The 27,058-nt window shown below is 39.5% G+C and overlaps 4 protein-coding genes across 6 annotated transcripts; all 4 read left to right on the top strand.

Annotated features, from left to right (window-relative positions):
- Nucleotides 1–1,937: 1,937 nt before the first annotated feature.
- Nucleotides 1,938–13,039, top strand: ppard (peroxisome proliferator activated receptor delta). Of its 2 annotated transcripts, XM_023332378.1 has the most exons (9): nt 1,938–2,293; nt 3,175–3,244; nt 4,018–4,414; nt 4,501–4,652; nt 4,780–4,918; nt 5,629–5,831; nt 7,116–7,322; nt 7,420–7,663; nt 11,373–13,039. In XM_023332378.1, exons 3-9 carry the CDS (start codon nt 4,081–4,083, stop codon nt 11,618–11,620), a joined length of 1,527 nt encoding a protein of 508 aa, XP_023188146.1. In that variant the 5' UTR covers nt 1,938–2,293; nt 3,175–3,244; nt 4,018–4,080; the 3' UTR covers nt 11,621–13,039. The 2 variants fall into 2 exon arrangements, with proteins under 2 accessions (XP_023188146.1, XP_005801409.1); XM_005801352.2 differs by lacking the exon at nt 3,175–3,244 and having other exon boundaries at nt 1,939–2,293.
- Nucleotides 13,040–14,068: 1,029 nt separating this feature from the next.
- Nucleotides 14,069–17,719, top strand: LOC102218872 (probable E3 ubiquitin-protein ligase makorin-1-like). Its single transcript, NM_001286297.1, is given in 8 exon segments — nt 14,069–14,200; nt 15,502–15,630; nt 15,734–15,978; nt 16,052–16,119; nt 16,226–16,470; nt 16,539–16,646; nt 17,129–17,231; nt 17,533–17,719. Coding segments are annotated over 8 exon segments (1,059 nt in total). The 5' UTR covers nt 14,069–14,168; the 3' UTR covers nt 17,662–17,719.
- Nucleotides 17,720–18,446: 727 nt separating this feature from the next.
- On the top strand, nt 18,447–23,543 carry fance (Fanconi anemia complementation group E). 2 transcript variants are annotated; one of them, XM_005801402.2, is made up of 10 exons: nt 18,447–18,742; nt 19,746–20,307; nt 20,441–20,485; nt 20,568–20,624; nt 20,878–21,021; nt 21,112–21,235; nt 21,580–21,655; nt 21,755–21,821; nt 22,673–22,798; nt 22,881–23,543. In XM_005801402.2, exons 1-10 carry the CDS (start codon nt 18,477–18,479, stop codon nt 22,983–22,985), a joined length of 1,572 nt encoding a protein of 523 aa, XP_005801459.1. In that variant the 5' UTR covers nt 18,447–18,476; the 3' UTR covers nt 22,986–23,543. The 2 variants fall into 2 exon arrangements, with proteins under 2 accessions (XP_005801459.1, XP_023180684.1); XM_023324916.1 differs by having other exon boundaries at nt 19,746–20,316.
- Nucleotides 23,544–23,883: 340 nt separating this feature from the next.
- rpl10a (ribosomal protein L10a) lies at nt 23,884–27,036 on the top strand. Its single transcript, XM_005801350.2, has 6 exons — nt 23,884–23,962; nt 25,020–25,091; nt 25,182–25,262; nt 26,336–26,484; nt 26,571–26,743; nt 26,827–27,036. Exons 1-6 carry the CDS (start codon nt 23,958–23,960, stop codon nt 26,995–26,997), a joined length of 651 nt encoding a protein of 216 aa, XP_005801407.1. The 5' UTR covers nt 23,884–23,957; the 3' UTR covers nt 26,998–27,036.
- The last annotated feature ends 22 nt before the right edge of the window (nt 27,037–27,058 follow it).

Below are 27,058 nucleotides of genomic sequence, written 5' to 3'. Positions count from 1 at the left end.
CTCCATTCCCCCCAACCCAACATATGTCGCCCCTTTGTGGGGGAGTTAAGGACGAGCACATATGCCAGTTTCCATTGCTCCAACATCATGAGGCAATAGTTTGTGATCCATAACATGATGCTGACGGAGTTTGTCTCACCCTGCTCCTCATTTCATAACCCCATTGAGGAGTTTTTACCACCATGTACATGGAAAGTACAGGAAGACTGAACTGTAATATCTACAGCACTGCATGTCTGGTTTTCCTTAAGGAGATTGTCCTATGTTCCCATATCTACTTTTGTTTTTTCTCTTCTTTGTGCTTTGCAGTACTGCACTTTAATATGTCACAATGACATGGTCTATCAAACCGTAGATGTGAATCTTATCTGCTCTCTTGCCATTGATCTCCAACAATTACAATTTACAATACTCGTAATCAAAACTTTAGCAATCGTTTACAACAGAGCATCCAACATGACTAAGCAATTTGACTGTCAAACACAATGACACATGGACGTGTCATACTGATGCATTGGCATGTTCATTGACACAAATATTTCTGTCTCAGAGATGAACTAAGGCTTTTGGGAAAGAGACTGACAAAATGTTTTGAGAAATGCAATTATTATTTTGCAAATGTCATGATTCAAAAATGCACCAAAACAACTGAGAGAAACAAAAGCCTGTCCACAGCATGATACTTCCAGTACAATGTGTCACTGCGAGCATGGTGAATTCAGAGTGATATCCACTGTTAGTTATCCAACTCATCTGATCAGAACGTGTTTTTCCACATCTTTGTTTTGTCACATATTTGGCATGTTGCAAACCATTAAACAGCACTTCCGACACCCTTTGTTCCACATACCGTTACCGTTTTTACATAAAGACCTGATTTTTTTAAAGTACAGGACTTACATTGTCCGATCAACAATATTTCCTAAGGTGTGGATCTCTGTAGCTCCCCAACAGTTACCATGGGTATGTCGGCAGGTTCTCTGTCTGATCTCCTCTTGTCCAGTTTAATCTTCTCCTACACCTGCGACTCGGCAGCTCATCAGACAACCAGTATAAAGGAACTGGGAGGACTGGACCCTTACAGCAAGGTGGTCAGCAAGCTGTGGTAAATCTACTCTCTTGTTCTATGAATTAGCACGCTTTGAGTTTCTTGCGGTTTCCTTGCCTCTCTGTGGTTGCTGTAGCTTCAGAAGATTGTTGACTTCCCTTCTAAAGAGTATTCATATGCCAGTATTCATCTCGAGTGCATTTTCCTTTAGGAGCTTCTCCACCTAGATGTCATCTGTTTGGGTCTGTACACCCGTCTCACGCTTTAACAGACGTCACGGTGACATACCTGGTCATCAGGACCCAACTCCCTCAGTGCTGCCTCCAGCCTGGTCGTTTTGACCTCATCATAATTCATCTTGATAACATCTCACTAATTAAAACATTCTCTCTTCTTGGATCCTAGACAGATTGCAGTCAAAAGGTCCCTGTTCCTGTAATTATTTTTTCTTCATTTTGCAATAAAATCATTACACATTTATCTCCTTTCTCAGTGTGTTTCTGAATGTGGAATTAAAAAAACTCAACCCAAACACGACAAGCATTTTTTTTTAAAGGGGGGTGCATTTAACTGATTCTGTATGTCGCATATAAAATTAAATTATAAAATTGTCCATTGATAATCATATGCTTTTCTGGGGTTTTATATAATGCTCAGTAAAATTCAAGCAGAAATCAGCAAAATAAATGGCTTATTGTGCTCCCCCTACTGTCAGATATTTTTTGGGGGGGGGGATTGTTATAATACAGTTATGTTTGTCTTGATTGTTTCGTGTAGTTTTTCTTATCTGATTTTATGATCTGATTTATTCAGAAAACACTGAGGGGATCTGAGTTGTTCGGTGTTTGGCTGATTCAGTGTGGTGTGTTTGTGTGCCCTGACATGTGACAGGAGTAGGAGGAGGAGTGAAGCAGGGCAAAGGAAAGCTATGAACGACACACAGCGAGAGAGAGGGGGAAGAAGGGAGGGATTACCACTTAACTTTACTTATTTACATAGAATATAGTAGTAAACAATTTTTTTTTCATGTTTACACTTTATCCTCCCGGCTGCAACACGAAGGCCCAACTCTGTCTTAAGTTTATGTTAGTTAGCTGTCCTGACATTAGCTCTTGTTTATTAGCCTTCAAACAACTTGTCAACAGCCGATCGATCCGAGGACTGCGCTGCTCTCCCTGCTGGTTTACTTTAGCTGACTGCCGTAGCGGGAACATCCCCAGAACCAGAGGCGCTACAGTGGGGAAGGTAAGCCAACACGGTAGCCAGAAAATGCTGTCTACCGCAGCGGAATGTGAGCTAACTGCTAACAGCTAGCCAGCAGTACTCAGTCAATATCAAGGTTAGGAGCTAACTAGCTGAGATGGCTAATAGAAGCAAACCGAGAGACTAGTTCTGAGGGTAATGTAGTTTGTTGTTGGACATTTTAAACCTGGTCAGACGCGTCTATCCTATTTTTCATTATTTCTCAGTCGCCTGTATCCGATTACAGTCGTGGTAGTGACTCAGTGCTCAGTAAGTTAGCAAATACTTCCGAGAACCAGTGTGACAGGTTGTCTGTTCGAAAACCGGGAGTGTGGACTCAGCTCCACACTCCCGGTGTTTAATTTCTGGAAACCTGACAGAAACCTTTGTATGTCATTGACCCTCGGTGTATCCGCTTTGTCTGTTGACTTCTAATGAACAATGTGTTTTTCAATCACGGCTCAAAAAGCTACGAACACTGATGGTTTCATCCGCTAGGGGGCTCGGGAGGTAAAAATACTACCTCCCCTTAAAGCTCCTCTGTTCCTCCGTCTCCTCCGGCCCATAAGAGCAGCGCAGTGTGTACATAGTGCATGCACCCTTTCCCCTTAAAGCAGCTCAAAGGCACACTGTGCACCCTGCCAAGCAGCTGAGGCAAACAATAATACAGATGTTGCCATGCAGCAGCAGAGAGAGAAAGCTTTGACACAGAGGAGGAAAACGAGACATGTGCAGGATGCAAACAGAAACTGGGTGGTTTGCTGATCCTTTGAGATTTATACATCTAAAGTCTGGTTATTATTTCGTAGACATGTTGTCTTATTCCTGTTGCTTAGCCACTCCTGAACCAGAGACGATGTCATTAGTGTCTTTTTTTTTTATAGGAAATTATGGACCCCGAGTTTGGAGGTAGCAAATCAGAGAGACACATTATCCAAACTTGAAGTTTCCACAGTGAGTAATGATTTGAGGAGCCATGTCACCTGCTGGGGCTGGTCCTCTTTCTGAATTGTGGGAACGTTCTTTCAGCTAGCTGAAAAGCAATCTGCAGTAGTAGCTGGGGGAGAGACTCATAGCCAGATATCTGTGGTCACCCCAATTTTTTTTCCTGGCGTCTTTTAACCCCAATATCTGTATGATGGAAACCTGTAATAGTTCTGAAACCATAGCTCTTTTAAACTCTTGGATGTATCTCTGAAACTAGCAACGAGGCCCCTTCATGGCTTATACTCGTGCTGTTATTTAGTTATTTCAAGCTGGATTTAATGTGGTGAAGACCTTGCTTGTGTCTTAAATGTTCTGCAAATCTGGATGTAATCTCACAACATGTCCATCAGCATCTTGAGCTCTTCAAACAACAACAAAAAAAAGTAGTGATAAAGAGACGGCACTAAATACATAACGAGGGATTACAAGATCGCTCAAAGCGTTTTTCAGATACCTTACCAAGATAATGTGAGTCTAGAATTGCTTACAGTGTTTTTACCTGCATATTTGTACATAAAACAGAAATTAAGAGGACTGTTTTGGGTCTGCTGCATGTCATGCTTAAAATCACAATGTTAACCCCTCACGTCCTGGATATTACATCGACAGCTAGTTGATACGCAGGCATGTGGAGCCACTTAAATGTTGGCAGCTGTACATTCTTGCTCTGTATATAGTCCACATGAAACATACATGCGGTTATTTTTGTACTGAAACCTAACAAGTGACTTTGTTTTTAGAACGTCAAGCTGTGATGGCTACGTGACATGAGATGAGCCGCCGAGTCAGCTTCAACAGGAACCATGGACGGGTTTCAGCAAACGGCCACAGAGCAGCACAGCAGGGTGAATGGCTACTGCGAGGCCAAGTCTCCTCGGGACAAGGCGGACGTCAGGTGGACGCCTCCGGAGGTGGAGTCGGCAGGCTCGGACAGCTGCGGGGCCGCCAGCGCGTCGGAGACGACGGACCTCAGAGAGGTGAAGACCAGGGAGAGTGAAGACGAGGAGGACAAGGAGGAGAAGGGGGAGGCGCTTCCTTCCAGAGGCCGGAAAGGGGAACAGAGGAAAAAACAGAAGGACGGTGAAAATCAGGATAGCAGTCACAGCAAGGACAACGGCGCATCATCAAGCTACACAGGTGAAAACACAGAAAGAAGGCGCCGAAAAGAATATGCGGAAACAAAATTCATGAGCTATAACTTTCCTGCTTTCTAAAAACGGCAGATCTTTCCCAAACGTCTTCGCCGTCACTATCGGAGCAGCTTCGTCTTGGCAGAGAAGACAACGCGGCTTCTGGGATCAGCGTGGAGTGCAAGGTCTGTGGGGACAAGGCGTCTGGCTTCCATTACGGAGTACACGCCTGTGAAGGCTGCAAGGTAACAGTTTAACCGTCTCAGCAGGAAACATTGCAGGCTTACAAATATCGATAACAATGTTTTCTTTGTGTGTGTGTGCGTGCAGAAAGTTGTAGTTGTTAAGCCGGTTGCATTGTCTCTGACTCAGGGCTTTTTCCGACGGACCGTGCGGATGAAACTGGAATACGAGCGCTGTGAGCGTTCTTGCAAGATTCAGAAGAAGAATCGCAACAAGTGCCAATATTGTCGCTTCCAGAAGTGCCTGTCTTTGGGAATGTCCCACGATGGTGAGAGGGGAAGAGCATTCAAGGCTAAATAACAATTGTGTTCATCGAAGACTTAAAACATTTAAAACTGCAGTGTGTAACTTTTACAAGAAGATGTTTTTTTTGAACATATTTGTTAAAACTCTCACCATGTCGTGACAGTTTAATATGAGACAGATGATCTGTGAAAAGATTGATCCTCCTCCACCTCCTCCCTGAGCTGCTGTTGCTGTTTGAAGAAATGCACCAAAAACAACCAATCAGAACCAAGAGGAAGGTCTTAGTGCTGCCTGTCATGCTTGTGTACATCCTGCTAAATGTACTATTGATGGAAAAACAACTTACTGTTCCAGAAAAGCTGTTTATCCACCGTCATTGGTGGCCTTGCTAACTAGCCTTAGCATTAGCGTCAGGCTAAGTTGTGGTGAACCAGCTGACAGAGCAAGGAGGGGGCGAGGAGTGAGCACCAGAGTGATTGACGGCGCTAAGACCCTATTCCTGGCTCTGATTGGTTATTTTGGACACTGGAAGAAGGCAAAGGAACTTGATTTTTCTCACAGGTTATCTGTCATACTATACTGCCATGTCATAATGAGGATTTTAACAAATATGTAAAAAGCATATATTTTCATAAAAGTTACATACTGCAGCTCTAACATGGCATTTTCTTAAATAAAACCTGACTTTGATTGATTTGTAATTGTGATATCCATGTGTGCGTGTTTCCTCAGCGATCCGATACGGACGCATGCCTGAGGCGGAGAGGAAGAAGCTGGTGGCGGGCCTGCTTGCAGAGGAGCTGAACCTCAGCAAACCGGGCGGCTCCGACCTGAAGACGTTGGCCAAACAAGTGAACACAGCCTACCTGAAGAACCTCAGCATGACCAAGAAGAGGGCCCGCAACATCTTGACTGGCAAAACCAGCAGCACCGCAGTACGTTTTGGTTTTAGGCGGAAAAACACATTAAATTCAGTCACAGCTAAAACTTTCATCAGACTTTGTCTGTTCTTGGCACTGTGAGTTGAAACTGTTGCTTCTAATTTTGATTTTACTCAAATCTAAAGGATGGTGCACATTTCTGCCGTTGGCAAAAATGTAAATTATTTAAATAAGGTCAACTTTATTTACTTTTTGTATCAACATTTTCTATCCATAAATAGTTTCTACAAAGTCTGAAAAAGCATGGAATTCGTTCTAAGTATTTTCCAGCCTTGAATGAGTTTGTATAAAGAAAATATTTGTAATTCCAGGTTTTGTTCTGCCCATTCATTCGTACATCCATTCTGACATTTAACTTAGGAGAAGTGTGAAATTTGACTTGGAAAATGGAGGAATCCTGACTGTCTTTTTGTTTCCCATATGCCACATATCACTCCCTTATTATTGTGCCAGAACTTGGCTCAAAAATATTAATTTAGATTAAATTAAAAAAAATATTTCAAAATATTTTATGTTAAACCATTGGTAGTTGTGTGAAGTCATAAAATCAGTCATGTCACTGTGAGTTAACTAATGAATGCGTATGTCGCAAGTTCAAACAAAGAAAGGGAAAATTCACCCATCATAGGAGATAGAGCAAAATTATCATGTGTCTTAATGCGTCCATGGAAAATAGCAGCTTTTCTGACTTCATTCTAATTTGTGAGTGAGTTTTTACAGAGTAGAATAAACTTCTTTTGCTCTCTGGGTGCTTTGAGGCATGTGGTTTTACATAGTATTTTAATTATTTCTTTTTAATTTTTGGATAAAATGCTAAACCTGTGATTTTAGAAATATTATAATTACTGAAAAGATTAAGCGGTCTGGCATTTGGTAAGGATGCCTCCCTGGTGAGGCGTCTCTGGCCACATTTCACTGGTAGGAGACCCAGGACACGCTGGAGGAGCTGGCACAAGTGGCTGGGCAGAGGGAAGTCTCTGTTTCTCCGCCTAGGCTGCTGCCCCTACCACCTGACCTGACCGCAGATAATGGATGGATGGATTGAGAAAAATAAGATTAAGTCTTTTTTTATTATTATAAATGTCAGTGCACAGAGGTGCATGCATAATATTTAATGCTCAAATGAAAAATGGTCAACAATGTTGGGTAAGTTTCATTTGAAAAAAGAAAAGACCCAGAGAGAGATTTCAATGCAGGTGCATAATTCTTGTATTTATTGTACACTCTAAGCTGGTATTTGTTAGAGGTGGTTTCTGACGTTGTTTTTGTCCATGGCAGCCATTTGTGATCTACGACGTGGACACGCTCTGGAAGGCAGAAAGCGGGTTGGTGTGGAGCCAGCTGGTTCCAGGCGCACCGCTGACCAAGGAGATCGGCGTTCATGTGTTCTACCGCTGTCAGTGCACCACGGTGGAGACGGTGCGAGAGCTCACGGAGTTTGCCAAGAGCATTCCAGGGTTCGTGGACCTCTTCCTCAATGACCAGGTGAGTCACTGTCTCCTCGCTTTACTGAAACAACGGGCAGGCTTGTTTTCGGATGCGCAGAAAGCACAAATGGACACCTGTGCGTGGCTCTCTACAGGTGACGCTGCTCAAATATGGTGTTCACGAGGCTATTTTCGCCATGCTGCCGTCTCTCATGAACAAGGATGGACTTTTGGTGGCCAACGGGAAAGGCTTTGTGACGAGGGAGTTTCTACGCAGCTTACGGAAACCCTTCAGTGAGATCATGGAGCCAAAGTTTGAGTTTGCTGTCAAGTTCAATGCTCTGGAGTTGGATGACAGTGACCTGGCCCTGTTTGTTGCTGCCATTATTCTCTGTGGAGGTGAGATGGAGAGTTGGTGGGTAAAGTGTAAAAAAATTGATGTGTGGTGCAGGTAGTATTTTCTTATTTATTTTTTTTACACCTTAATTTTCAAAGAAAAAAAAAGAACACATATTTCCACCCATGTCTGCCTTTAGTCTGGCTTTAAAGAGTCTGACCAACCACAGTCTGTAATTTTGGCTCTTTTTGGTGCTTGTCAAAACCAAACATGCAGTTTATTTCATTAGTGGTTTGTGCTTTATATCAACACAAAGTAGAGTAGAATTACTCCTGGAGAGAAGCATTGTACTCCCATCTGCCAGTGTAGGTTTACAGCCACGTCTGGTAGGGGTGCAGTTCTGTCACATTCATCTCATTAATTTAACAGTGCTTCCTTAGGTGTCCAAAGTGCCAGATTTTGTTTTATTACCGACCTGTGCAGATTATTTCCTGACCTATCTGCTGTGTTCCTTGGTTTTCATGAGGGCATTTGTTCTCTAATGTTCTCCAACAAACCTCTGAATTTATACCGAAGTTACATGACACCCAGGAGAACTCTGTTTACTAATTAAGACACTTCTTAAAGAAATAGTTTGGATTTTATTTAGGTGTAGCAAAGTAAAGGGGCTGAATATATTTGCATTACTGAAAATTCAGATTTTTCTTTCATAAAAAAGCAAAAGCCTTGTTTATGTTTTTTTTCTTTTTCTTCTACAATTAGACCCTATTCTGTGTTGGTGTTGCCCCAGCACAAAAAAATCTCAAGCAAGACAATAAATCTGGGATTGTTTTTGAGGGAAAATGTGGAAAAGTTCAAGGAATGTAAATACTTCTACAAGGCCATGTTCTTGGTGTCTAGTTGCGGGCTGGCTGATGTAAGCCTGATAATGGATGCTAATAACATTGTTTCTTAGCACTTCAAATGCCCCCGAAGTTCACTCAAATCTGTATTTGCTTAGATAAAAAGCTTGTTATAAATGTTTAAAATTCTTCTACATGTCCTTTTCAATCCCAAATAGTATTAGCATCTCTTTCAAGAGTTTGAGTGGGCCCCAATATTGTTTTTGATTAAAACACCAGTTCTTACTACAGTACAAAGGTTCTTGGCCATGATGTTGGCAGTCCTAAACTCTTGACTTTGCCCTACTTCGCTGTGGTCCCTCCTCTATCTTCCTTTGGTGGCAAGCCATCAACGTTGTTGTTGAGTAAGGCAGCTGTTTTTTATAAAGTCAACAAAGAGCCTCAGTGTGTGTTTTTAACTGTGACATCCACGCTGAATGACCTGAACCACTTCCACGCTTCCTCTCAGAAGCATTGGCATCGTTTCTCTGTGTCTGGTTCTGGACAGATTTGCCCGTCGGATCTCTCGATTCCTGTAAGAATAAGTGCAACAACAGTTCAGATTTTGACGTTTCTGCCGCTATATAAAAATGAAGTGTCTTGGAAAAGAGTTTCTGGCATGAGAATGAAAAGAAATAAAAAATGGCCGACACAGCATTTGACTAGAGCAACACAATTTCTGCATCCTGAATCCACCCTATTTCTGGTCAAAAAAACACATACAAAAGCAATTATGTTCTGTCAGCCAGGATGTATAAAATATGTCAGGAAGGCAAAACTGTTCAAACCCCTGTGATGTTAACATCATAGCTGCTTTTTGTGCTTATATGGCATACATAAATATTAGTAAATGATGATCCAGGATCACTTTTCTGTGTATCTTAGCTAAGCCAGATTGCCATGGATCTTTCTACATGGGAAACTATTCTTCCAGCTATGCTACTCTTGATAATTTTAATACATTCACTTTTGGGGAAAAAAAAGTAATAAAAATCAGCATCTACGCTGTCCGGTATTCCATCCAGACATTCAGAAATGCAGTAACAAATGTTGCACCAGCAGGTGGCGATACTGTCTTCAAAATTCAAAGAAAACCGATTTCAAGCATGACTAAAGCAGTGCAAGGCTAACGATTCTCAGAAAACAGTCGTAGCTTCTGTTTTCTCTGAAACAGACTACGCCTTCCACTCACTTATTTTCTTCTTCAGATCATTTCAGACTTAATAGAAACAGAATGAGGGCAATATGAGTCGGGGCGTGGGGGCGAATTGCTCCACTATTGTTATGGTTTTTAGCACGGAAAGTTGTAATGAGGATGTGAGCGTCTACATCATTACGAATTATCTCTCGATAAACAGATTGCACGTAAGTCCCGAATAATCCATACTACTAACACATTTAGATTTGAAGTAATCTATTAATTTTAAGAACAAACTGTTTATGTTTTGAAGTGGCCCAACTTGAATTCAGTGGGTTAATTAGGGTGATGGCTAGGAGGCCTTCCAACCTTAAAAAAATAGAAATCATTGCAAAATATGCATTATTACCAGTGAAAGAAAATTTCTTCTAAGGAGTATTTGTTTGCTCTAATGTCAATGAAGGTTTTCAATTGATTATTTAGGGTGTAAATAATTTTTAACATGCAATATTTTCATGCAATGTAATGTTATTAAAAACTTTATGATGACGTTATATTATTACATTTAAAAGATACCATCTCTAATATAATTTTCTTATTAGACACACTTCTTGGTTGAATGAAAAGTTTATTAATAATATCCAACAAAGATCTTGATCTGATAAGTGTGTATACTACAGCCTTCAAATCAAACTAACTCATCAAAATGTGAATTGCGCTTTAGTCACAATTAATTTATGAAGACAAAGTTGATGTCAGAAAGTGACATTTAAACATTAAACAGTGTTACTTTGCTGTCTTCAGATGTCTTTAAATACATTTTGTATCATTCATTATTAGGTCCAGATAAATACAAAGAAAAAATTTGATACTGGAAAATTCTTTGAATAGCAGAAGGCTACTAATGCCTAATAAGAGCAGTAGGTTTTCTTATATTAAATTAACATGATTTTATATTTGATTTGCCACATTACAGCTCGATTCAAATATTTTTCCCATTTATATTTTAACTGTTTTATTTACAGATTGAAGACTCATTCAGAAAGCAAATAGAAGGGCAAGTTCACTACCTGGTTGGTTAAAATAACTAAAGTTCAGCAGTTTCTTTGGAATTTCTCTAAGCAGCTTTTATTTACCAAGTTCACAAACATTGCTAAAAATAACCTGTATTTAGTTTAGGGTCTTCCATTTCTATTTTTTTCCAAGTCCAGTAGTTTGTAACAGAGAGCTGTTGCAAGTTAGTCCAGATGCCACAAAAACAGCGAAACAATCCCTTATTGCAGTTCAAAGTAATTTTGTTGTTTCATTACTTGAAGAACCTACGGATCATAAGACAAAGTTAGTTGTTCTTAAATGTCCAGAAAATATGATAAAAATTGGAGTCTGGAAAGTTGACGCATGCTTGGTTTGTTACGACTTCACGATCCATACCAATTATCCCCGCATAAACCGAATCGTGAACTAAAAGCTGCTCAGATGGGAGTCTATATTGATTTCTTTCACACTGAGAAATATCTAAAAAAAATTAAAGGATCTCATGGTGTGACTTGCAACAGAATTCATGCAGGATTGTGTTATTTCATAAGTATTTTGTAGCCTGGGCAGCCAAAGAGAAGCAGATGCACTTGAGTCAAAACGTGCAATTTCTGTTCTCCAAATTAGGTTTTAATGTCACGTAATCTCTGCTTTATCTGTATCATTATTGTAGTCTTAGGTTGTTGATTACTGTAAAATATCTTCCTGTTCTTTTAGATCGTCCCGGTCTAATGAACGTGAAGCAGGTGGAACAAAGTCAGGACAGCATCCTCCAGGCCCTGGACCTCCACCTCCAAGCGAACCACTCTGACTCTCTCTACCTCTTCCCCAAGCTGCTTCAGAAGATGGCCGATCTTCGCCAGTTAGTCACGGAGAACGCTCAGCTCGTCCAAAAGATCAAAAAGACTGAGTCGGAGACCTCGCTCCACCCTCTACTACAGGAGATCTACAAAGACATGTATTAGAGAAATCTCCAGCACAGAGTGATTTTGAAGCAATACTGTTACAAACAGAATCGTTCGGTTATATAATAACACACTGCATTCAGTGCAAGCACTGTTTTCCATACGTTGGCATGGATTTGAACTCACAGATGAAGCAGATTCACTTTGTTAGGGCTATCACAATCAGGAAAAGTCCCACAGTATCAGCATTGCTCTCCCCGTGCGATGAGCATCTGGAATCATTTGCTGCAAAGCCTTAGTTTCCCACAATGGCCACCTAACAGGAAGAGTGATATGTTTTCTTAAAGAGGCTGCTCCTGTTTCATCCTCATAGCAAAGCTGACCCCAGAGCAGTGTTTTGGGAACGAGAGAGAGAACTTCTCCTCGCTCATCCATGCTTTGCGTTTAGCTGCAAAGGGAAAACATTTCATGTTCCTACGCCAGTGGTACAGCTGAAATGGAAGAGGGAAATCAGGGTCTTTTTTCTTTTTAGAAAGAGTGATTGTAATTATTGTCAGAATTGTATTACAACCGAAGATGCACAAATTGGTATTTGTTTACAACATCATCACCATCATCATCATCATTAACCCTTCCACCTTGCCATTTGGTTTGAAGAACACAAACTGGGCTGGCTCCAGCAGTGTAGAGCTCTCTTAGTGTCTGTGCAATATCATTTCTGTTTGTCAATAAATGTGAAATCCAAGTCATTTAGGTTTTGTCTTAAAAGCCATTGATCCAAGTGAAAATAGTTCAACTTAGCTGACACTATAAACATGTGACTTCCAAAAGTACGAGAGACGACAAGCTTTCTTTCATTTGTGCGGGAAACTGAACTTGCCATTTTCTGGTTTTGTTAGCGCATTTCTCTGTGATTATGTTACAAATTATTTGTGTTTGTTGACGATATTGTTAGAGCAAATTATGAATTACGCCATTTCATGGATTTAAGTATATTTGTATATCCATGCCTACCTGTTTAGATTAGGTTTTACCAAATATTATATCATGCAAACCAACAAACTTTTCTTGAACATGAACATGTTGAATTCCACGGTGCAGGAGGACTTTATAGGAAACCGGCATACAGAACCATTATATTGTGACTGGCAGATTCTATCATAATTGAAAGTCTAACTCAGTTTCTGAACCTTTGTATTCAAGATATACACAACCCAAAAGTACTGTTCACTTTTGTGTGTCTGATTTATGTTGCAGCTTGACAGTTTTGACTTTTTCCTACCAGTTCTGCTTTATGCAATTCACCTTTCAGTAGTCTCTTGTGCTTTTGTCTTTATCCCCATCTACCTCCAAATGTATGAATATTTCACTGTCTTATCAAATCTTTGACATTTATTTTTGCCTTAATCCCTATTATTAATGCACCTTGCAAAATTTTGTATCGTCGGCTCACGTCAAGTGTGCTATGCAAAGCAAAGGATGTTGGTTGGGTCTGTGCATGTCATGGTAACTGGATTTTCTCACCAGAAAACAGTAATGGGGGGTGGAGGGAATGAGGAGTTATTTGATTTTTGTTTTAAAATGCGAATTATTCAGTGCAACCAATTTTTGCTATCGTTGTGGTCAAAAAAAAAAAGAGAAGGAAGTTTTTGTTATATTTAAGATGGCGAAATAGTTTTTAAAATATGCTCATTTTCCTCACCTTCCACATCTTAACCTGAGAGAAATATGCGTCACTGCGTGATGTCATTTCCTCTAGGGATGAATGAGGCTCAACAGTTGTTTTTTAAACACGTATTCTAATCCAAACCCTTCAAAATTTTATATATCGTTTCTTTTCATATGTTCGTGTCCATTCCTGTTTGCTTGTGGTGATAAGCTATGTGGAACAATACCTGTGAGTTGTAAGATGCAGCACCTCCGAAAATCACTGCAGCAGTCACACATTTAGGTGCCTGTTAGAGAATTTTAAAACTTTATTATTTTTTGTTTGTTTGTTTTTTTGACCACACAAAAACACAAACAAAACAAAACAAAACAAAAAACAGGCACATTTTACAATAAAAATATAATATACACATGCTCTTTTTTTTTGGAGTTGTTTTTTGATTACTGGTTTCTAATAAGAAAATCCATTTACCGCAGAGATCTGATAAAGCAAGAAATTACACCAAAAAGTGTAAACGAAAAAAAAAAGCTACCTCTGTAAATGATGGGTTGAATAATTTGTTTGCAGAAAGCATGTAGTAGAACTTGAAATATTTTCCTATTGTAACATGTATAACCTATATTCACTTTTTAGTTTAGTGATTTCTCACATATAAAATAGAAATGACAACACTGATTTTTCTCTCGTTTCTAACGGCGCGTGCATGGCAAGCCTAGCGCGTGCGCTTAATGCCTTACCGGAACTGTTATGACTGACGCATGCGTCGGCCAATGAAGTGTTGCGCACATGACGTAGAACGGCCCAGTTCAAATTCCCATTGGTCGGTTGCCATGGTAATTAGTGAGTAAAACAGCTGTTGGCTATTTAGAGAGAAAGAAGGAGGTTGTCTCGGTTGGCGGCTAGCTTAAAAAAAAAAAGGCAGAAAAACGCGTTGACAGGATGGACTCGGTTCGTAGTGGAAACATTTGTAGGTAAGCAGATGAAATCACATAATGGACAAAAAATAAATAAAAAATATTAAAGGCTAATTTGCACTTTAGAAGTGGCTGTAAGTAACAACTTTTACCGGACATTCAGTTCAAAACTGAGTGACATTTAAAGCTGTTTGAATTGTTAAACTCTGCGTGTTTCTTGCTACCTTGTCCTTGCATTGAGACAATTTTTTAAATGTATATCAAACCGTTTAAACATTTTATATTTGCTGGCCGTTATTGTTTCCATGACACCGATATTCTGTCCGTGCAAGCGTCGAATGTTTAGGTTTAAAATTAGATCAAATACCAGGGGAAATACTTAATTGGGTTAATTGATCTTTTTTTTTGTGTGTACGTTCATTTAAAACTGCGCGCCAATTAAAACATAATCCTAAACGACTTCTTTCTGGAACGAAAATGAATATCAAAACGCTACATGACTGCTGATGGGGAACATGTTTTAGTGTTTAAAAGTATTTGCAGAACAACGTTTTCCCTTAAAAACACAGTTTGATGGGGTGAAGACTGCGTACATCAGGAGGACGGCTCCTGTTAAATGTTTTGGAGATGAAGGCCAGACTGAGAGTTTGGGCAAGAGGAGACCTGATTCTATCTAAACGTTTTAGCCTCGGGGCAGGAGGGTCAGAGGAAGCCCAAAAAGGAGATTTATTGATGTTGAAAGAGACCGTTAAGTTGGTTGGTGTGAGGATGCACTAATTACTGTAAACTGAGATGCACAACTGGCCTTTCAGTTTCTGCAGCCCGTTTGAGACCAGATGTTCTACAAATTGAGTTTTTGTACGTAGCCTGGGTAATGTCACAGAGGTGACCACAGTCATATAGTGTGATAAATTAACTGCATATAACAGATAAAATGCATAGTAAGAAATTCATCTATAAAACTGAGGAGATTTCAGAGAAAACATCTGCACATCATGAATCAATGAATGGGACACAAGGGACATTAGATCCAAACCTCTTCTGCGTCTTACTGCAGTAGTTTTTGTTGCCTATAGGTGAAAATGGAAAAAGCCGTTTCTGTTTGCCTTGAGATTAGGAAATGAAGTCAGTTCGGTTAAACCATTATATTTGGACATTGCTGTCGCAACTTTATTTTTCTATTTTATTTTTATGTAGCTAACTCGTGCATTTATAACTTGTGGTCATAAATGCCAAATTAACCGTTTTCTTTTTATTGCTTCACACTTCTATTTGATCACACAGTTGCATTACATCTTAGTTCCTCCAACTGTAAATTGCCTCTATAATTTATTAATATTTTTTGTTATTTTGCACAGGCGCTTCATAAATGGCTCTTGCAGATTTGGCCGAAGGTGCAAGTACAGACATGAGTTCACCCCTATACCTGCATCCCAGATATGTCGGTACTTTCAGAAAGGTGGCTGCTGGTATGGTGAACGGTGCAGGTAACCCCCACCCAACACACTCGCACACAAGTTAGAATTTGTATGTTTTTATTTTGTCTGAACTTTTAAAGGACTATGAAGCTCATTTATTTCCCACCACTAGGTTCTTTCATGTCCTTCTGCCTCAAGTTGGACCAGTGTTTCCAGGAAGAAGGGGTTCAGTGCCTGTAGCCTCCCCCTCTGGTATGCCCCACTACTCTGAAAGAAGAGGGTCAGAACCATCTCTTTGGCGCTTTAATGTCCCATCCAGGCACAGATGCAGTGGATCACAGTCAGCAATTTATCCCTTCAATCTTCAGCAAGAAACTGGGAATCTGCCAGAATATGTTTTGGAGGAACTGTCACAAGGTACAGGAGGTTAATACAAGAAACTGAGTTATTAGTTAACATTTTAATACTGTTCCCTAATTTCTCTTGGCAGAAAATTATTTGGAGTCAGCCCCAAGTTCAGGAATTGCTGAAGCAAGTGCATGGCAGGGAAGATATGAGGTTGGTACTGGATTTGATGGCTTAATTGTAAATGGGGATCCTTCTCTATACCACGAATCTAAAAAAGGCTTAATTGGTGGTGACTATTTTCTGTTTGTGCATATAGAGAGCCTCTAAATCCGAAACATGTGAAGATGGAGCTGCAGCAGCTTGCAATGAAAAAAGTGAAGAAACTTTGGCTTTCCTGCAGAGCAAAAATGTGGTCTGTGGGATCTGTATGGACAAAGTCTATGAAAAGGAGAATCAGAGAGACCGGGTCTTTGGGATTTTGCCAAACTGCAATCATCCCTTTTGTTTAGACTGCATCGCAACCTGGAGGAAAACAAAAGACATCGGACTTGATGTCGTAAGGTAGGTCTTTGCTATGACAGCAAGTTAAAGTTGCATTCACAAGTGTTTTGACCTTTGTGTATTTGCAGGGCTTGTCCTCAGTGTCGAGTCAGGTCTGCTTTTTATGTGCCAAATAAATACTGGGTGGAAGGTCAAGAGAAGGAAACTGTAATTGGTGCTTTCAAGAAAAAATTTGGGTAAGATGCTGTTTTGATTGCACTCAAAGTAATTAACCAGTTTATACAACTGCAATGTAACCTTTTGACCAGCTTTAAGTGTCTGCAATATATTTAAGTTTATAGTTGTCTAGTTCCTGCCTATAAACCCTTATGAGCCTATTGTACTTTTTATTTTATTTTTACCTTCTTGATAGCATTTCTCCAGATGGATTTAAAAATGGATACTAGGTACCATAGTTGTATTTTAAATGTTTGAAAATGGGACATTTATTAGACATACTAAAAGTTAATGGTCTTTGAGTGGCCATTAAATACAGATGCATTTGGAAACACAAAGTAACTGTGTATTATACCTGGGCTTCATTTGTAGTGAGTTGAAAGTACAGACAGTAAAACTTAAAAACTAAGCTTTATTTATTAATTTTTTTTTTAGTCAATGAAAACGGTAACTGATCAGTCTGATTAACATGTGTTGAAGTTATTGACATATTTTTTTCCAGTAAGAAGAGATGCTGCTTCTATGACCGATATGGATGCTGTCCCTTCAAAAAGGAGTGTCTCTATCGGCATGTTGGAGATTCTTCTAACAGTCCAGTGTTTTCAGTAAGCGCACAATGCTTTAATATGCTTTAGGTCACAGGTATCAAACTCCATTCCTGGAGGGCCACTTTTAGATGTGCCTCTGCTGCACCACACCTGAATAGAATAATTAGGTCATTAGCAGGACTCTGGGGAACTGATCTACACAACAAGGAGGTAATTAAGTCATTTCATTCCAGTGTTTTGAAGCTGTGGCACATCTAAAAACTGCAGAACACCGGCCCTTGAGGACTGGAGTTTGACACCCCTGCTTTAGGTGCGTTCCATGGTGGTGTATTTATGTTCCTTCTTTGCCTCCTCACAGTACCTCTCAGAGGAAGAGGATGACAATTTTACTGATCTGCTTGGTTTTTTCATAAGCATGAGCCTTCTTGGTGGTGAAGAAGCGGACGAAGAACTTCTCTTTTGCCTCACTGAAGATTACGGGTTTTAAGCATTTTTTTTCTTTTTTTTTTTTTCTTGGTAGTCTAAAATACAGAGTCAATCCACCTTTGACCACTGCTTCTGTCGTAGTCTGTACTAAGCCAGCTTTGGAGTAGCCTTCTGTCAGGATTGGGAATTAGGGCTGTGAATCTGTGACTTGACTTGATCACAGAAACCAAGTTATTTAGGATTTTGAAACAAATGATGGGGAAAAATATCAGCAATAATTGTATTGGTGTATGCACATGTACAGTAGAGTCTGATGTGGGTCTAAGAATAATTGAAAGTGTCTTTAGTTTTTTTTTGTGATCTTGTAGACATTGGTTTTTGGGTTGAGGATTTTTTTTTTACCCTCAAAGCTTTGATTCATGTGCATGTTTAGCCCTCCCCCTTCCCTAACCTCAGCCTCTTTTCCTTAACCTCTCCCAACAATTTAAATTTGTTCCACTCACTGAAGGCAATCTTGATATTTTAAAACATTGTGTGGTTGGTTTTAATTGTCAAAGTAAAAATTGTGCCAATATACATCTTCAATTGTGGTGCCAACCTCAAGATTTGTTGTTTCCTAGTTTTTGGCAAGAACATAACATGTTTGGCTTTTATTACTTTTAAAAAAAAAAGTGCACTGAAAATAAAAAATTCTCACCTGTCTCACTGAAAATGTGCCTTGTTGTTTTTAAGTCGCCAATAATTAGAGGTAAATGGTTTACTTTGAAATACCATCCACGTAATGAAGGGGAAAATTTTAAGAGAATTCTACTCCAGGACGGTAGATGGCGCTATGTAATTATACAGTGAAATATGTAAACAAATGGTTGAGTTCTCATGGCGGGGAGACAGCGTTTCTGTGGACAGGGATTATCTATTCAAGCTACTACTGGTGTGAACACCAGTACGCTGCTGGGCCGGTTTGACGGACAGTCCAGGCTGCTGCTCACTACATTGATGTCCGGAGTTTCCGGGGCCAAAGCCGCGCTGACTGTCTTCCAGAGACAGCAGCGGGCTAACTCAGAGTCTACCCTAACTAACTTCATACTGACTCTATGCAGAGACGAAATTGCCTCATCAGCTGAAGCTCTGACACTTTCAGTGTAAGTACACGGCACTGCTCCCTATAAACTCAAAAAGAATAAATATTTCCTACATGCGTCTAACAGACTGTCTGCTTTGTCGTTCATGTCAGTCCTGCTGGTGTTGCTAAACAACATGACATTTGTACAGGTTTTTGAGGAAGCTGAAGCCAGACTTAATTTCAGACGATCCCTGTCTGGGCTAAGTTGTCTAAAAAAAAAAAAAAAAGAAAAGTCAATCTATAAGTTGCTGGTAGAAATATTTTGAAAGACTTGAGCTCTAATCGCAGTAAAAGATGTTTCTGCTTTATTTTGGCCTATATCAGGGATATTAAATCTTTAAAATTACAAAGAGCCACATTTCCCCTTAGTCCAGCTAAATAAAACTCGTTCAGAGTCACGCCCATACATACATACGAATCTACGTCAAATACGTGACTGTTTGGGGGAAAACAAAAAAAGAACACCAGGCCTAAAAATAGATCTTCATTCTACTATTGGTGTCATCTTATTTGGGAAAATCTAAAACCAAAATCCTAGAGGTGGAAAAAAAAAAAAAATACCCGGATTAAAAATCTTTAAAAACAAAAGTTTCGTTGAAAGTCCGAAGTAAGCTGCAGAAGTGTGGTTGTACTCTGACAGATGAAAATGTTTTAAGGATTATGAATACTTTTGCAGTACACTGTATACAGAACAATGTGCTTAATTCAAGAATCAATGAAAACTAACCTTTTCCTACAGTTTGCAGTTTTGAAACGAGATTTAGAGCTGCAATCCTTGCACAACTTGTATTCTTGTTTCATTCTGTTTTGTTTTAATAAAGTATTATAAATATACAGAGAACTAATTGCCTCCTAACTCAGAAAGAAAAGGTTGCATGTGGGTTCATCACAATTAACATCGTAATACTTGTGCAAGAAATGTTTTTCTTAGATTTTGCAACCGTAATTAAAACATCTCTTAAACTCCACTGCTCTAGTAATTCATGTATATTTTCCATTTCTGTTTTTAAAATCTTTTCTAGCAAACCACTCGTCTGCCTGTTTCCACCAGTGTTTAAACAGAACCTGCTGATCTTCCTCTACTTGGTGAACTCTGCTATTCCTGGGCCCACCGTCCTGCTGCTGCTCAGATGTCTTGCTCAGGACTCCAATCCAACCCCCTGGGTGAGAGCTCTGGGCAGACAGCTGGAGAGGAAACTGGAGATGAACTTCAAGGATCCTCTGTACTCTGAACATTGCAGGCAGAAACTGAAGCAGCTATCGGAGAATTTGGGAGGTTCTAGTGAGGCTGGAGGTTGGGCTGGATGCTTCAACAGTCAAAAAGAGGAATCTGAATCCTATTGTAGACTTGATTTGCTCGAGCATGGGACACAGCGGAAAAGACGGGCCAGTGTTGATGAGGACGTGGATGCAGACGGAGAGGAAGCAGTGCAGGAGAGTAAAAGGTTGAAGATGGACATGCATGTTGATGAGCCAGTAGATGCAGAAGACGAAGAAGTGAGGATGGACACACAAGGGGGATCTGCAAGTGCTGCTGAAACACCTGCAGACAGACCGCACGATGGTCTACCTGAACACATCAGGGTAAACATTGTGAGGAGAGGGAGGCTTTACATTTTTCTTCAGTTTGCATTTTTAAAATAATAATCACGATCTATTTAAAGAAACCAGACCAAATCAAATTCAGTTGCCTTTTTTTTTTTTTTTGCTCACATAGGGCTCTGTTCTTCACATGAAAGAGTTACTGGAAGGTCAGGCTGAGGTAAGAACAATGTTTTCTCCCTCATGGAGTTGATGTGAAATTTAGTGCAGCTGTAAGCATTTAGTGTATTTTCTGTTTTCAGTGGGACCAGAGCGCCACAGATGTGTTCAAAGTGTTAAACGAATGCAACCCAACCCAAGTATGTCCAGAAAGATTTCATTTTTTTATATCTATTTTTTACTTTTTCTATAAATTGCTGCAGATTTTATCCATCTCAGTTGTTCTGTTCACAAATGGAGTCAATATAACATTGCCAAAGCACCAAGTACGTGCGAGGTGTAATATAGCTAAATGATAAATTTAATTTTTTTTTTTTTACTTGCTACATTCATAACCGTATAAATACTTTTTTAAGGCTGAAGGGCCTTCAGATGATTATTTGTTCTTCTTAGGTGGAGATGTTGTGTGAGACACTGAACTTTCCCATCTTACCTGAACACACCCTGCCTAAGCTGTGCAACAGCATTTTGTCCCTCTCTCCTGATCTGAGCTACAGTACTGCAGCATCCCTCATTAGGAGCATCCTGCTGCAGAAGGTAAATCACTGAATGTGCAAGGTAGATGTGTATATGTTTCTGCAGCACTCAGAATTAAATGTATTTATTATATGTATATATATCTTTCAGGTCTCGTCCCTGTCAGAGCCGGCCTCCAGGTGTTTGGTAACGGCGGTAACTTCACTGTGCAGCCGCTATCCCCGGCCGATGTGCCATTCAGTAATCGAACCAGTTCTGGAGGACAGGAATATAGGTGAGATACTGGTGGTGCTGCTTATTTCAGTGAGCTGGCATGGATATGCAGCAAAAGCTAGCACAAAAATCTGCTCCAGTGTTTTGGCTGCAGATGTGTTGACCATTAGCACTGATGCAACAAACATTTTCCATAAGTTTTCTGGCACAAAATAAGTGACCTGATCTGCAGCTGGTAGCATTTGGAGATGGTTGAGTGTAGACTGTGTTTCAGGCAGCATCCTGGTTTGCGTACACATTAACTGAGCTGATACCACTGGTATCAGCTTTCATGTCAATAACCTTTTTACTCAGTGTTTGGCCTCAAAATAAGCGGATCCTGCTTGAACTTTGTGTTGTTTTCAGGGCCACCTCAGACAGAGCTGCTGAACAGACTGATAGAAAGCTGCCTGGATTCACACTACAGACTGCTGATGCTTCAGTGAGACCAATTACATAAAAACTACTTTAAATAGTAAATAAGCATCCAGTGTGTAGAATACATTATATCTATTCATATATGTATTTTTTTTATTTTTAGAATGACATTCAGGATTCCTTGGAGTGAAGCAGTCCTCTCCATTATCCACAGCTTGCTTGACTCCAAGGTACTTGGTGGACTTATAATAGAAACCATATATTCACATACACTGTCTAAAAATACACACTCAGAAATTATTGGCGAGTGTAAGCAGCTCAAACTAAAATTGAAGTGGTTGGCCACAGTAATCAAAATGGGAAAAGTCTGTAACTGTGAGAACACCAACCCAAGTGTGAAGTATGAGGTGGCAGCTTCATGGTGTGTGGATGTTTTGCCACTGAAGGGACTGGTAAATTTCACAAAATAGATAACGTTATGAGGAAAGAATAATCTCTGAAAATATTGAAGCAACACCTCAAAACATCAGTCAGGGTGTTAAAGCTTGGGCACAATTTAAAACGGACGAAGACCCTCATCACACCTACAAATTACTTACAAAATGCCTTAAGGACAGCAACTCAATGTTTCGGAGTGGTGGCTATCATAAATTCCCACTTTCATTTTTGATAAGGTTTATTTGAGCAACAAGTTCAACAAACCTGACTCAGTTTTATTCGGTGGAATGGTCCAAGATTTCAGCAAACTATTGCGAGAAACTTATAGAAAGAGACCCAACATGTTTGGTTTCCTGAGTGTTCTGCCAAATACTTAGGAAATGTATGTACACCTCTAAATATGAAGAAAGTAATAGTTGTCCATAGAGAAATGAGACTTTCAGTATTTATTCGACAATAAAAATATTTTTGTATTCTAATTAAGCTAAAATAAGACAGGATATTGTCCGATTTAAAATTAGACAGTAGGAGGAAAGAGTTTGTATTTTTACAGTGATTGCAAACATCTGCTTTCAGTTGATGATAATTATTATTGTTAATGTGTTTTTTATTTTTTGCTTTTTTTAATGTGTTTGTTCTGCAGCTGCTCTTGCATGAAGAAGTTTTCACACAACTCACAGAGGAGCTTATCAGCCAGGGACCTCACTTCACCACATCTGTGAAATTTGCCAAAATGATGTTAACAGTTCTCACCAAACACAGCAGCCACGTACGTCTATAAGCCTCTTGTTCCGTATCACACTGATAAAGTGGTATTTGAAATGCACTATTAGTAAATCTATGTTTTCCAGGTGACTGCTGCACAGAAACATTCTCTGACGAGCTGCCTGAATTCAAATGAGACATTCCTGAAGAAATCACTTCAAGCTTCTTTGAAACGAATCCCAGACGCATGACTCCAGATTTGACTTTATTGTCAATAACCACCAAAATAAATCAAATCCAAAAAAATAACATACATTGTCAGATTATGTTCCAACTCATCCATCGCTAGACATGAACTGCCTGGAAGTTTTCTTGCTGTATTTATTAATATATGCAAAAGCGACATAAGAAGGAGCATGTAAGCAGATACAACCAGAAAACAGTATTTAATTTGAATTACTTTTACTTATAAAAATAATCGAGCAGGGTTTTTCCAAAGAGCTACAGAGGGGAAGAATGTTTCCCTCTCAAGTTTAAAAAATATTGTTGTGGGTACTTATTTTCCTATTTATGGCTTTTTCAAGTATGATCCCTGCAAACATCCCAATACTTCAACTAATTTTTACTGATAGATAAAACAAGTAACACCTGGATACTTACAGTTAGCATTAAAGTTCAGCTTTGCCAGAATTTGAATTCAGATGAAATTCTTGTTAAACTACAATTAATATCTTTATCTGAAATATCTAAAACTTAAACATTTAAGTTGGTTAAAAAAAAGCTATTTTTTTCCACTGAACTGTATAGAAAAGGAAAAAAAAAAAATATATATATATATATATATATATATATATATATATATATATATATATATATATATATATATATATATATATATATATATATATATATAAATCGATTATTTGACACCATTTTCAGTGTTCAACTGTCAATACTCATATTTTTACAGGTGGCGCGATCTAATTAATTAGAAAAAATAAAATTACATGATGTTAAACTTTATTATTCACTAATATCTAACTATTTACTGTTGTGTTTTTAAATAAATATTATGTACGAAACCTGTGTAATATTGTACTGTTTGAATAAAGTTTACTTTAAAAAAAGCGCTCTCTGAATGACGTAGCTCGTCTTTATTTTGCGTAACTTCCTCCAGCACTTCCTTTTTCAGCGTAGCGCGACGTCGGGGACAAGCCGCTAAAATGAGGTTAGCATGATTTAACCAACTAACATGTTAAACAGGGATTATACGTATGTAATAATGCAGCCGAATTAGTTGTATGGGGTTTACAAACGTATTAAAGTGTGAAAGTTTTGTTTTTGTTCGGTATTTTTTCTTCTAATGATCTAAATCTTGGAACATGCAACCGGTGAACCCGAAGGAAACATCACTCGTCTGTTTTAACAAACATCCAAATCCATCTGCAGGGTGTCGAGCATTTTTTCACTAACTTTGGGGGTTTTATAGTTTCATCGCTCATTTCAGATTATGTCCATCTGATTTTTACCGCACTTTGAAGCCGTTTGAAGAGTTTTAGCGTCATGTCTTTGCAGCGACCCACGAGTAGCTCATACCGAATGTATTAGTACAGATAGCAGCATTTCATACACCACGTTATATTCACTTTAACACCTGGGTTTTCATCCTAACAATTGGTGTGTTTGTTGCTCCCTCCACCCCAAATATATATATATTTTTTACAAATATAAGCCATACATCTGTTCTATAATAAATGTTAGCTGCGTTTTTTCACTAGTTAGAAAAGGTTTAATTACTAAATTTACAATGGTCCATTATTATTCCTAAAAGTCAGGCTTGTTATAGTAGAAAACAACATTTTCACTATTTAAATAGTGACACTTGATGGGACATGAAACAAAAGGGCATTTGTGAGTTAGTTTGCCCCGGTTGCTTACACACATATTCTTTAAATCGTAGAATGTACTCAAATGCCAGAAAGAAATTGAAAGACTTTATTATTGTGGACACGGTCGATTGTCCTGCTCAAACATCTTCCTAAAGTGTAATTATACCAATTATCTACTTTTGAAAAGAATGCAATCTGAATGCCTTTGTTTCAAGGGAGAATATTTGTTAATGATGAAAACATAATATTAAGAAAAAATGTTTGCAGACATACCTGCTCATCCTAAAAATAAAGTATGTCAAACTGTAATTTTCTAGAGTCGGCATGTCTTGCTGGGTTTCTGTATCTTGGGTGAAACTGAAGAGTCATAGACTTTCTGGTATTTTTTTTGCACAGTAAGGTTTCCAGGGATACGTTGTATGAAGCGGTGAAGGAGGTCCTGCAGGGCTCCGTGGCCAAGCCAAGGAAGTAAGTACATGCTTCTGAAGTTAGAGTTTGTACTTTTGTAAAATGTACTTAAAAATAAAGAAAAATTTAATACTTGATATTTGTTGTTAGGTTCGTGGAGAGCGTGGAGCTGCAGATCAGCCTTAAAAACTACGATCCTCAGAAGGACAAGCGTTTCTCCGGCACTGTCAGGTTCGGCACTTCACTGTTTCACCCAACCTTTTCCCTGTTTGCTTCCAACCCTGTCTGAGGTCAGATTTAGCCGTTTTTCTAAATGTGGAAAACAAAGGGGTAAATTCTCGAAAGCCCAGACAGGACAGGAACAAGCATGGATAAGTAGCTGGGTAGTCTGACTGAGCCCACTCAGTTTCGGCTGGTGTCGGCGAAGCAGACGGACCCCCACCCTGGGTCTTAAAACATGAGGGGAGGCTTTGAGTGGCTGCACGCCCTCATGCCGACCATGTTACTGTTACCATGAGGGTCAGCAGGACACCAACCACTGCAGTGGTTTGGGTAAGACTTTCTCTTTATTACAGAAAAAAATCAGGGAGGTGAATCTTGGAAATGACATTTGTTCCCTGCAGTTTGTCACTCCGCAATCTGTCCCCGACGCTCCATCCCGTACCGCTAGTTCATTTGCTAAAAAAAAAAAATATTTCCTGATCATTACAAGAGAAAAGAAAAGTAGATCTACAAAGCAGAACATTTATGGCATTAAGTAAAATGTTACTTCACACATCAGGTTTTTTTTGTTCTTTTTTATATGCTTTTTCCTACATGTTCTCTTAAGGATATGATAAGCTAATAAATTAGTATTGTGTTAATATGCTGCTGTTTTATAGTGTAGTCAGAATCCAGTTTAAACTTTGAAGTAAAATGCACCTGGTGGGGATGATGTGCGCTCCATGGATGTCCTCCCAACATCAAATCCATATTTTACGATATTGGTAATTAATCTGTAGTCAATTACGGGTATGCAGTATGGTATGTAAGTATATCACGAATATCTAGATGAAGAAACCAGCTTTTGAATAGGGGTGGTGATTGCTGTGCATGAATGGTTTAAAAGATAGTTGCACTTTTCACAACACTTCGGTTTCTTGTACAGCAAAATAAGTGATGTTTGATGGATCTATTTGACTATAGTTTTAGAGATACATGTTAGATGCTTTCTTTCAGAAGATTGGAAGATGCAATCAGTGTTGCTGCTGTTCAGTGTCCTTGTGTTTTGGTTTATCCTGTGGTTCACTGTGGTTGACATGCAGGCTGAAGACCCTCCCCAGGCCCAAGTTCTCTGTGTGCGTCCTGGGAGACCAGCAGCACTGCGATGAAGCCAAGGCCGCAGATCTTCCCCACATGGACATTGAGGCTCTCAAAAAGCTCAACAAGAACAAAAAGCTGGTCAAGAAACTCGGTAGGTTCAGTCAGCTGAATGACAAACTTGATCAGTTTGAGATCAGATTCAAACTTCATAGTTGCGTTTTTTTTTCGTTCCCACAGCCAAGAAGTACGACGCCTTCCTGGCCTCTGAGTCTCTGATCAAGCAGATTCCTCGTATCTTGGGTCCTGGACTGAACAAGGCTGGCAAATTCCCTTCCCTTCTCACCCACAACGAGAACCTGAACACAAAAGTGGACGAGGTCAAATCCACCATCAAGTTCCAGATGAAGAAGGTACCGTCAGCTCTTCTAGCAGCTTCGGCGAAGCATTTAAAGTCCTGTTGGATGCCGTTACTCTAACGTTGGCTGTGTTGTAGGTGCTCTGTCTGGCTGTGGCTGTCGGACACGTGAAGATGACTGAAGACGAACTCGTCTACAACATCCACTTGGCCGTCAACTTCTTGGTGTCTTTGCTGAAGAAGAACTGGCAGAACGTGCGCGCCCTGTACATTAAGAGCACCATGGGCAAACCGCAGCGCCTCTATTAAACGCTCGTTTTTCTATGAATAAAAGCAGAGAAACTCCAATATGTTGCTCAATTTGATTTAT

The sequence above is a fragment of the Xiphophorus maculatus genome, chromosome 1 (assembly GCF_002775205.1).
Source record: "Xiphophorus maculatus strain JP 163 A chromosome 1, X_maculatus-5.0-male, whole genome shotgun sequence".
NCBI classification, from domain to species: Eukaryota; Metazoa; Chordata; class Actinopteri; order Cyprinodontiformes; family Poeciliidae; genus Xiphophorus; species Xiphophorus maculatus.
The sequence above is the reverse complement of the archived record's forward strand: the minus strand, read 5'-3'. Positions and strand labels throughout refer to the sequence as shown.